This window comes from Triticum urartu, chromosome 4A (assembly GCF_056163025.1).
Source record: "Triticum urartu cultivar PI428250 chromosome 4A, HENAU_Tu73, whole genome shotgun sequence".
NCBI classification, from domain to species: domain Eukaryota; kingdom Viridiplantae; phylum Streptophyta; class Magnoliopsida; order Poales; family Poaceae; genus Triticum; species Triticum urartu.
The window spans coordinates 13,485,065-13,497,104 of record NC_141876.1 but is presented as its reverse complement, the minus strand read 5'-3'; the positions used below and the strand labels follow the sequence as shown (position 1 = coordinate 13,497,104).

The 12,040-nt window shown below is 45.7% G+C and overlaps 1 protein-coding gene across 1 annotated transcript; it reads right to left on the bottom strand.

The window, feature by feature from the left end:
- Positions 1-4,434: 4,434 nt before the first annotated feature.
- On the bottom strand, positions 4,435-10,261 carry LOC125554504 (uncharacterized). Its single transcript, XM_087517481.1, has 12 exons — positions 9,908-10,261; positions 9,706-9,779; positions 9,438-9,608; positions 8,738-8,872; positions 8,339-8,478; positions 8,083-8,193; positions 7,847-7,972; positions 6,544-6,645; positions 5,962-6,063; positions 5,203-5,373; positions 5,043-5,122; positions 4,435-4,690 (listed from the first exon to the last, which is right to left on the bottom strand). Exons 1-12 carry the CDS (start codon positions 10,045-10,047, stop codon positions 4,630-4,632), a joined length of 1,413 nt encoding a protein of 470 aa, XP_087373607.1. The 5' UTR covers positions 10,048-10,261; the 3' UTR covers positions 4,435-4,629.
- Positions 10,262-12,040: the final 1,779 nt, after the last annotated feature.

Here is a 12,040-nt window from a genome sequence, read left to right as displayed (position 1 = left end):
AGACTGAAGGAAATATGCCCTAGAGGCAATAATAAAGTTATTATTTATTTCCTTATAATCATGATAAATGTTTATTATTCATGCTAGAATTGTATTAACCGGAAACATAATACATGTGTGAATACATAGACAAACAAAGTGTCACTAGTATGCCTCTACTTGACTAGCTCGTTAATCAAAGATGGTTATGTTTCCTAACCATGAACAATGAGTTGTTATTTGATTAACGGGATCACATCATTAAGAGAATGATCTGATTGACATGACCCATTCCATTAGCTTAGCACCCGATCGTTTAGTATGTTGCTATTGCTTTCTTCATGACTTATACATGTTCCTATAACTATGAGATTATGCAACTCCCGTTTACCGGAGGAACACTTTGGGTACTACCAAACGTCACAACGTAACTGGGTGATTATAAAGGAGTACTACAGGTGTCTCCAAAGGTACATGTTGGGTTGGCGTATTTCGAGATTAGGTTTTGTCACTCCGATTGTCGGAGAGGTATCTCTGGGCCCTCTCGGTAATGCACATCACATAAGCCTTGCAAGCATTGCAACTAATGAGTTAGTTGCGGGATGATGTATTACAGAACGAGTAAAGAGACTTGCCGGTAACGAGATTGAACTGGGTATTGGATACCGACGATCGAATCTCGGGCAAGTAACATACCGTGACAAAGGGAACAACGTATGTTGTTATGCGGTCTGACCGATAAAGATCTTCGTAGAATATGTAGGAGCCAATATGGGCATCCAGGTCCCGCTATTGGTTATTGACCGGAGACATGTCTCGGTCATGTCTACATTGTTCTCGAACCCGTAGGGTCCGCACGCTTAAGGTTATGATGACAGTTATATTATGAGTTTATGCATTTTGATGTACTGAAGGTTGTTCGGAGTCCCGGATGTGATCACGGACATGACGAGGAGTCTCGAAATGGTCGAGACGTAAAGATTGATATATTGGAAGCCTATGTTTGGATATCGGAAGTGTTCCGGGTGAAATCGGGATTTTACCGGAGTACCGGGAAGGTTACCGGAACCCCCCGGGAGCTAAATGGGCCATGATGGGCCTTAGTGGAAAAAAGAAGAGGCAGCCCTACATGGGCTGCGCGCCTCCCCTTCCCCTAGTCCTATCAGGACTAGGAGAGGTGGCCGGCCCCCTCTCTCTCTTTTCCCCCTCCGCGAATCCTATTCCAACTAGGATTGGGGGGGGGAATCCTACTCACAGAGGGAGTAGGACTCTCCTGGCGCGCCACACCTTGGCCGGCCAGCCTCCCCCCTTCTAGTCCTTTATATACTGAGGCAGAGGCACCCTAGAACACACAAGTTGATCCACGTGATCTATTCCTTAGCCGTGTGCGGTGCCCCCAGCCACCATAGTCCTCGATAATACTGTAGCAGAGTTTAGGCGAAGCCCTGCTGCTGTAGTACATCAAGATCGTCACCACGCCGTCGTGCTGACGGAACTCTTCCCCGACACTTTGCTGGATCGGAGTCCGGGGATCGTCATCGAGCTGAACGTGTGCTCGAACTCGGAGGTGTCGTAGTTTCGGTGCTTGATCGGTTGGATCGTGAAGAGGTACGACTACTTCCTCTACGTTGTGTCATCGCTTCCGCAGTCGGTCTGCGTGGGTACGTAGACAGCACTCTCCCCTCTCGTTGCTATGCATCACATGATCTTGCGTGTGCGTAGGAATTTTTTTGAAATTACTACGAAACCCTTCAAGAGCATCTCCAGTCGCGCCCCCAATAGGCCTCCCCAGGCCACTTTTTCGGCGCCGACGCCGAAAAAACGGCCCAGTCGCGCCCCCAGGACGCCGAAAATCGCCGGTTCGGCCCTTTTTCCGCCCGGCGGTCACATGCCGCACCCGGCACACTGGGGAGCAGTTGGGGGCTCCGACGCAAGGGAAAAGCGTGGCTGGCCCACACCGTCAGGGGAAAAGTCAAGGTTTTATTCCCCGACTCGCCTCCCACCCCCCGCGCCCTCGGCCACCAGTAGCTATATCCCGGCGCCGCCCACCGCCCTACACCGCTAGATAGCCATTCCCCGCCGGAAAAATAGCAGCGCTTCGCCGTGGCAGCCCCTCCAACAGCAGCTGGGCGTTTTCGGCCGCGGAGGCGCGGTTTAGCGGCGGGTACACGCTCACCGAGCGCAAGGTGTTTGGCGATTTGCCTGCCTCGGCGATGGACTCGGATGACGAGGAAGCGCTCGCCGCGCTGCTGGAGGAGGAAGCCGAGGCCGACGTCCAGGAAGAAGAGCATCTCATGGTGCTCGCCGCCCTCGCCCAGCTGCTGGCGAGCAATGAAAAGCCGCGGCGAGGTGGCTCGACGCCTGGGCGGGTGAAAGCAAAGAACCGGCATCGTCTCGAAGGCTACTCCATGCTCTACTCTGATTACTTCGCCGATGCTCCACTTCACGGCGAGAAAACATTTCGGCGCCGTTATCGGATGAGCCGAAAGCTCTTCCTCAGGATTGTGAATTCCATCCGGTAGTTCGATAACTACTTCAAGTGCAAGATGGATTGCACCGGCGCTCTTGGATTCACCTCCATCCAGAAGTGCACGACAGCTATGAGGATGCTTGCATATGGAGCTCCCGGTGATTCACTCGACGACTATGGGCGCATGGCCGAGTCCACCAGCATAGAGTGTTTCTACAAGTTATGTCGGGCAATGGTGACAGTGTTTGGACCACAATACTTGAGAACACCCAATGCGGAATACACTGCTCGAATCCTAGCACAGAATGCAGCAAGAGGATTTCCTGGGATGCTTGAAAGCATCGACTGCATGCATTGGAAATGGAAGAATTGCCCATTTTCTTGGCAGGGGATGTACAAAGGCGCCAAAGGCGGTTGCAGTGTGATGCTTGAGGCGGTGGCCACACAGGACCTCTGGATTTGGCACTCCTTTGGTATGCCAGGAACTCACAATGACATCAACGTGCTGCAGTGCTCTCTTATCTTTTGCCAAGCTTGTTGAAGGTCATTCTCCTCCGGTGAACTTCGAGATCAATGGGCGGCACTACAACAAGGGGTACTATCTAGCTGATGGCATCTATCCGAGATGGTCGACATTTGTGAAGACGATCTCAAACCCTGTGCCAGGAGGCAAGAACGCCTGGTTTGCGAAGGTTCAGGAGGCTTGCAGGAAGGATGTCGAGCGGGCATTTGGTGTGCTCCAATCTCGATTTGCTGTTGTTCGGTACCCCGCTCAGACCTGCACGAAAGATCAAATATGGAAGATTATGACTTGCTGTGTCATCTTGCACAACATGATCATCGAGAGCGAGCAAGAAGACCCAGTGTTTGACACTGAACCATACTACAGGCAGGGTCCTCTAACCGAAGTTGATCACTAGCTACCGGCAACCTGGACTGCCTATCTCAGTATGCGTCAGGAGATCCGAGACCCACATGTGCATCATCAACTGCAGCAAGATCTGATAGAGCATCTATGGAGGGTCAAGGGCGACGCCGGGTGCGACGTGTGATGAAATATGAGTTTTTATTTGTTGAACTATATAATTTGTATTAAACTATTTGTTGTTGTACTATTTTGTTGAAGTATTTGATATTTTTGTGATGAAATATGCGATAATTTTTTTTATGTGCATAATTGAACGCCGAACAACGGCGAACCACGTCGAATATGGGCCTATTGTCGCCCATATGGGCCCTTTATTCGCCGAAATGGGGCTGAAAAATGGGCCAATTTCGGCGCCTGGGGGCGACGACTGGGCGCGAAAACGCCCCCAGCGTCGATTGCATCGCCGGCTTGCCCCAGGGGGGCGTTTTTTATGCGTCCTAGGGGGCCGAACGGCTGAAGATGCTTTTAGTTGACATGACTATTGGCATATATATACGCTTAGTAGGCGCGACAATGCAGTCTAGTTAGACACATTGATATTTAATTGACAGGAAGACTAGTTCGTCGAAACATCCCCATGCGGGATCTATTTTCAAAGAGCACGTCGCGAGGATTACAACTGTGAAAACGGATCTTAATTCTGACGCGCGATTTAAAAATTATGACTTTTTAAAAATTTGAAAACTCAAATTAAATGTGTTCATATCTGTTCACATGTATACTTTTATAGTACTTTTCTAGTATGTGGTACTTTTTCTAATTAGAATTGTTTTATCAATTGAAAGGGACTAATTATTACCTTTTCGGATTAGGGACCAACATTGTTTATTTTAGACCGCCGTTCGGGACGATTAGCGAGCAGCTAGCCGCTCGCTAGATCGGTCTATCAAAATTTTGCAGGATCCGCTACAGCTGCTCTGCTCTTCGAAGCCCTGAGAGGAGGACCAATACAGCCTGATCGGGAAACCAATGAAAACATCCAAACGGCATGTCTGCAGCATCAAACAGGCGGTAAAAAGGAAAGCGAGCTGCCAACCAACAGACTTGCCGAGCAGCATTTGGTAAAAGTTTCAGGCATCGATGATAACTGCTTGGTTCCAGCAAAAGAGCATTCTGGATCGTGACATGCAAACCACCACTAACACACAAAGTACACTATTCTACCACCTTTTTACAGGTATATACACACAGAACGAACGAACATTCCGAAAAGAACTACTACCGTGGAAGCAGCACTGGCACTCCTGAAGAGCTAATCCAGTACGCGGAGACCCGGCTCGGACTGTTCCTTCCTCATCGCCCCAACCGCCCCCCTGAAAATGCCAACCAACAGGGACCGATTAGAAATGCCGGTCGTTTAAACGCGATGAAATGGGACTAGAAATGCTCCATCCGGTTTCGTTTCATAGTCCTCCTTTTGTTTGAACAGAAAGCTATAAACTATGTTTTTGTTGCCGCAATAGGAAATATGTGCTACAGTATAATATGTACTATACCAAACAGCGAGCAAGGTAACATCAACTTTCATAACGTGAAATCGTCATACAAGCACCAAGGTTCGTAGAAACACGGTCCATAACATTGCTACTGCTTAAAGGCAATTTAATTAAGCAATCGTTGAAGAACAGCTACAGAAGGAATGCAATGCAGGATTGTAATATATACCTATGCGCTACCTGCATCTCCTCGTTTTCAGGCTTCAGTTTCATTCCAGCCGAGAACGCAGCAGAGGCCTGTTTGTACTCCTAATGATGAAATTGTGGATCAAAGATTTTCTACAGAGCCGGAGGTGATGTATAAAGCAGCAAAAAGATTATAGTCTTACCAGAAGAGACATGAGGGCGGCTCCTTTCCGGTAGTAACCTTTAGGAAACTTAGGGTTCAGACTTATGCAAGCATTGGCATCAACCAAAGCGGCATGTGCTTCACCACACTTCAGATGGCACAGGCTCCTGTTCGAATACAACACCGCGTCAGCCGGATCCAGCTTGATTGCCTGCACCAAACCAAATGTTAAAAGACCACGAAGCGCAGCCTGTTTATTCCTGAATGAAACAAGAACCTAGTACGATAAGTGAAGCTAAACTAGCGTGTGATCGGAAACCTAAGTGGCACGGTTACAGTTTTAGAACTGAACCTAGTTCAGAAATCAAACGGAAACAGCTCACTAAACCAGTTAAAAGCGTCAGATAGAATGTGTTGCACAAAAGAAAGAGATTTTATCAGTTATAAATGTTATCCAAATTTATTTGAAGAAATAATGATTTACGCACTTACGAAAAATAAAAATTAAGTCAAAACAGATAAATCAACCATGACTGTTTCCCTTTGGTGGAGTATGAAATCCAATTCGGAGAATTTCAGTTATTTTCTGTTTGCGGGAAAAATCACTCCCAACTTCTGATTCCTAAATCCTAATTAAGCTGTAACCTAGCTGTGTGAAACTAGTCAGTACATGGCGCAGACATGTAAGTTAGGAAGGATGTTTAAAAATCAGTTCCCAGCTAATGTCAATTAGTTAATGATACATTAGCAATACAGAAATAGAAGTGTCTTCCGATGGTTTTTCAGTAACAGCACTTACCTCGGTATAGAATTTTGATGCCGCGGCATAGTCCTTGCCCTCAACTGCTTTTGCACCTTGTGATTTCAGCCGAGCCTTCCTATCTTTGTCACTTGACTTGTCCTACATTATTAAGAGAACTTGTACCAACATTAAATAAAAAAAATAAGGTGCCACAGGCTGTAAAATGTCGGAATAACGGATGTCTTATTCCCCAAACTAGTACAAAAAAACATGGTTTTCTTCAAATAGCAGGATACATGCATAGATATGCTCAAGGTGAAATATTGTAAAAAATTAATAACCTTCTTAAAAAGGGATAGAAATATTAGTCAAAAGACACAAATCAACAGTAGCTTGCGTTTGCTGGTATATTAACTCCTGACCCTACACAGCTATACCTGTCAATTATAGCAGCACAAAACATTCTTACATGTGGGAATAAGTAACCGGTAGAGTGTGAACACATACATTCGTAGGATGCCAAGTGTTATATTCTTAAGACTGCCACTTAGTGATGTCTTAGCAAATATGAAAATAACAGTGCTCTCCAACAGCTTGTTCAGTAAGAGGGCCATCGAAAATGAATGCACGACAATATACCTCGGAATAGAATTTTGATGCAGCGACATAGTTCTTCCCTTCAGCAGCTTTTGCACCGCTTGATTTCAGTGAAGCTTTGCTATCATTGTCACCTTTCTTAACCTAAATAATTAAACAAAACTTATGTTAAGATATGTTAAAAATTACAGATGCTGCAAAACTGTACTAAGGCAGGATAACCTGTCTTATTTCTTCTAGTAATAAGAATAGCTGATGACATATTAACTGTACAGAACTGAAGATGGCATTCTAACACAATGATATGGATTACTTTCATACATCACCCAACTATTAATATGCAGAGTAAGTTTCCCAGTTCTCAATGAAATGATTCCAAATATCCCCCGTTTACTACACTGTATACCTCTGATGGATCCATCAAATCTCCTATCTAGCTCCATCCTATAATCTTCACCCAAAAATGGATGGATCTAGGGAACTATCTATGTAGCTTTCAGACTATTATTCTTGAAAGCAGATCAAAGTGCTCTATCTATTCATCAAAGAGATGAGTAGAGTTTGATTATTGCATCATCTTCTTGCATGGACTTGCCAGAGGCACCTGATACCAGTTTATACCGACAAAAAGAAACACTGCATAAATGTCCCCATTTGTTTTCCATCACTTCAATATCCATGTGTGTGAGAGAGAGGGTTGCTTGGTTTCCCAAGCAGGCCAGGGTACGGAGGATACAAAAAAGGAAAATACAAGGGCTGTGAGTTAAAAAATGACGGGACAAGATTTTTGCAAAAACACGAAGATACATAATTGATGCAATCTCCTCTATAACATGATGTCATGAAAGGCAACCAGTGGGAGACAAAGCAAACAGTTCTTTGGCTTGTGACATGTCTGGATCCAAAATTTCTCATGGAACTAGTAAAAACGTAACATCATTGGGCGCCTACAAACACTGAGCTAAACATGAACTGCCGATATTGAAAAGTGAAATCATGAATGATACAAGGTCTCAGCAATAGGATCGTTCCGTCCAGATGACCTTTATGGTGGAATTAGTCAGCACCTAGTTTTTGGACAGGACGACTGGAGCTTCTAATCTGATTTTCACTCCATGATTTTGTCTCAACGTCACTGAACCTCACATATTGAATGCGGCGAGATGTACTAAAGGAGCAGTAAACAAAAATTATGGTTTGCATGCACTCGAGTTCCAAGAGACATCACATAATATTCATCACCCGGGACAGGTTTATCCAACAAGTGTCAGAGACAACAACAATGATGTTAAGAGCATCAAGTATCAAGGTTTAAGAACTAACATAAATTAGAAAAATAATTCACCTGCTTAGCTGGAACATTGATATTTGCGCCAACCTCCAACAAGTATTTAACGCATGTGGTTAAGCCATTGTTAGTTGCTACCGCCAATGGAGTTTCAGGAGTTGTACAATTGACGTCCGCACCAGCCTGTGGGTGAACAGATATAACATAAAACACATGGAGAATACAAAGGCATCTTCCACCATAAGATTCCCTCAAGCAATCATAATGTGCAGAATGTGAACAGCACACCATACCTTGACAAGAAGTTTCATGCACTCTAAGCAAGTGGATTCATTCATTCTTTCAGGAGTAACATAGAGTGCTGTGGTCAGGGGTGTACCAAGGTCCCATGAGACTTTGTTCGGCTGCAATTTTAGTTTGAAAAACAAAAGGGACCTCCCAGGTTCCACATATGTTGAAGAAATATGATTCTAGGGATTGTATATGCATAAAAACTTGAGCTATGAAGAAAAAATAGCTCAAATGGAAGAACATCAATTTACTAATTACATCTGCATGGTGCTCCAGCAAAATCTTCATAGCACTGAACTTCCCATGAGCTGCAGCGGCAACTAGAGGCGTCCCATGAGGAGAAGGTGCATCAACATTAGCTCCTTTCGATAGCAGCAGTCGTGCAATTTCATCACAGCCTAGCAAGAAAGGAGGCATCCACACAGTTTGAATAGTTATATACTATCAGTATAGACAACACGCTGGCAAAAAGAATTTCAATTGCGGGGCAAATTCATTTTGGGATATTTATTTAAAAAAATCATGTGGTGGAACCATCACTTGCGTATTATCACTCAGATGGTCAACCTCATAACCAGATCGGGCAGCAATTCAACAGAGAAATATGAAATCATATGCAACCATTTTTTACAGTGCAGAATGTGAAGAAATAGACACCTGTTGCTACTGCTTCATGCAGAGGAGTCGTGCCGTTGGAGGAATCTTTTATGTTGGGATCAGCACCTTTTTCAAGAAAATACCTTGTGGCATTCACTTCCCCATGCCCCACCGCAAAAGACAAAGGCGTCGCACCTGCCAACAAAGCATTACAATCAAGCAATTTAGTCAAACATTGACACCCTGCCATACCGTAATAACAAACGGTTGGGCCTAAGAAATCTACTGCCGTCTTCTTCACTTGCTCAGCATATGAAGGGATGCATATCACAAGCAATACTGAAGACTGAAATCTCAGAGATACGCACATTTGCAGGTGCACATAAACAAGTGGTGGTATAATTAATACTGCATAACAAAACATCATTCACAAGCATGTTTTTACTTTTTAGAAGGAAATTTTATAATCACCAGGTTTCACTAGCACAAGCTTATATTACGCGACAAAAATATGTTAAAACGAAGTAATAATCGGAATGGTAAGAATTTAATTGACTGGCCCGCATATGTGAGACGAAACAAATGAGGAAAGGAAATTCCTACAGATGGAATGCCAATAATTCACGTTATGTCTATGAATTGCGTTGTACCGTATGAAGTAGTATTTGCTTAGCTTGCTTCCCAGTCAGAAACAAGAACTCAACTGAAACACAGAAGCATTTGATTCAGTAGTAGTATTTGGGAGAGGCGCCGGCCGTACCAGAGCCAGGATTAGCAGCCTCGGAGTCGACATCAAATCGAAGCTCCTCCACCAAGTACTTGCAGATCCCCACATCACCCTTGGATGCTGCGGCATGCAATGCCCCAACGTCCCTGAGCCTCACGGAGGCAAGCGACTCCCTGTCATCCTCGCCCATGCCATCTACCACGGCTTCAAGACGATCGACCCAGATTTCAAAAGAACCACGTTAATTACGGCTAAGGTAAACCCTAATCCAGAACAATGCCATCACGGAGGAGGGTCTTACCCTTGAGGCGGTCGAGGTCGCCGTCCTCGCACGCGAAGAGGAACTGCTCCTGCGGCGGCCACCGCCAGCCGGTGCTACCCAGATCGCGCGCGCGACGAGCGGGAGGCCAGGAAGGAACACGTCAGGGGCCATGGTAGACCGAATGAAACTCGCCCGAAATGGTGAGGCGAGACAGAGCGGAGGGGGTCGCGTGCGCGCGCACGTGCCCACGTCGGTGACGGTGGCCTGGAGGCCGAGGCGGGCGGCGGCGTCGGCGAGGGCGCGAGCCGCCGCGGCTCTCTGGACGTCGCTCGCGCTCGCGCATCCTCCTCCGGCGCCGCTAGGGATCCTCCCGTTCTCCATGGCGGGAGAGAGCTCGAGAAGGCCCTGGAAGCGGGCGGGCAGATGGTCGGGCTTAGCGGTGGGGCGGTGGCTTCTATGGGAAGGAAAGGAGGCCTCTGTGTGGGAGAGAGAAGGCTGCGACGGATGGATGGGATGCGACGGGACGGGGTGCGGAGGCGCCAGTGGGAGGGCCGTTGACTGCGGATGACGACGGAGAATCCGGGGAGGCGTGACGATCTCCATAGTGGCATGTGTTGGTGCACTGGGTGAGCCGAGTGATGTCGAGCTGCTTCTGCTGCAGCTATCACTTCAACGCAGTGGGGTTGGGGTGCATCGAGTGTGTGCCCAAAATAAGTGTAGCAGAGACAGCTTGTGTGTGTATAGCCGGACTTGATAAATCTAAAACTAAGAGCATCTCCAGCCGTTCGGCCCCAGGGTGCTAAAAAATAACGGTCTGGGGATGAATCGGCGCTAATTCGGTCCCTGAGACGACCTAGCTTCCAGTCACGCCCTCAGGACGCGAAAAATTCGAACTTAGTCGTTCCAACGGAAGATGTTCGGAAACATAGGAACAATAATTGCTGCATGTGTGGTATGCAAGATTCATGGCGTCACAATCTCATCGAGTGCACGATGGCAAGATGTGCGTGGTCTCTGGTTGATCCAGTGCTATTGGAACATATGATAGCCACTTCGGAACCACTCGCATGAAATTGGTTGTTCTCCATGATGAAGCTTCTGCCGCATGAGGAGCTAACTCGTATGACGGTAACGTTGTGGATAATCTGGACGGCAAGAAAACTCATCCATGAGGGTATACATCAAAGCCCCCTTTCCACTCACCTTGTTGTGACGAGTTCTATTTCACAACTTGATCAAGTTATCCCTTTGCTGACGCCAAACATTGGCCCTGCAAATCAGGGGGAGAAGAGATGGAGGCCATATCCTGTTGGATGTGTTAAGATGAATGTTGACGCGGGAGTATTTGTGAACCATAATATTGGGGTGGCTGCAGCAATTTGCTGTGACAGAGATGGCACATATTTAGGCCCAGTTCTTTTCCAAAATCTAGAGATTCTTTCATAATCCACCCCCTACACAACTTCTCTCAGAATCTTTAAGTCCCATTTTTTTACAATTCTATCTAGTTAGGATCTAATTAGATAGGATTGTAGAACAAATGGGGCTAAAAAATTCTGGAAAAAACTGGATAGGGGTCGAATTCTGGGAGAATCCTCAGATTCTGACAAAAACTGGGCTTTAGAGTCATCAGTCCTGGTCACTCATGGATCGGTGGATCCTACTTCACTAAGACGATTGCATGCTCTATCGTCGGCTGAAGACTTGGGATGCGCCATCTTCATATTGCATCAAATTGCAAGTGGTGAAAAATATCAATTGTGTGGCTAGAGGATCTTATGGTGTCGTCGTCAAGGAGATTAAGGAGATGGAGAAATCTTTTATTTCATGCTCTTTTGTTCATGAATTTCAAGCTTCTAATTTTGAAGCTCATAAGTTGTATAGGCTAGGTGTTTCCCTTCCACAGAGTAGACATTTGTGGTTAGGTCCTCCTCATGATCCATATGTAATACCTGTAAACATTACCTCGGTTTAATAAAGCCTAGCTGATTTTGCTCCCCCAAAAAATACAATTATAGCAGTACCGAAAGAAAATGTAGCACCAGAATTCTACCTTGTTAGCTGTGTTTGCCTTCAACCGTTTTAGCCTTCATAAATATTAACAAATGTCAGTTTTGCTAAAGCACATCTAGATGTGCCATAAGTATTGCACATCTAAGTCATATGTCATTGATCTTACATTGAGATTCGTGTGAATATTTTCTTTCTCTTTTTTCCTTTTCTCTTTATGCTTGATTCACTCATTTAGATGTGCAATAACTAGAGCCCATCTAGATGTGCCCTAGACACACCCAACAAATGTCCTTATGGCAATCGAAATTCTGCAGGATCCGCTAGAGTTGCTCTTACAAGCCCTGAGCGGAGGACCAATGAA

Coding starts and splice junctions, on each gene's coding strand:
- LOC125554504 (XM_087517481.1), bottom strand. CDS start 10,047: ATGGAGAACGGGAGGATCCCTAGCGGCGCCGGAGGAGGATGCGCGAGC. Junction 8,479..8,737: donor GCATGAAGCAGTAGCAACAG/GTGTCTATTTCT, acceptor CTTTCTTGCTAG/GCTGTGATGAAATTGCACGA. Junction 4,691..5,042: donor GAGATGCAGGTAGCGCATAG/GTATATATTACA, acceptor TGGCATTTTCAG/GGGGGCGGTTGGGGCGATGA.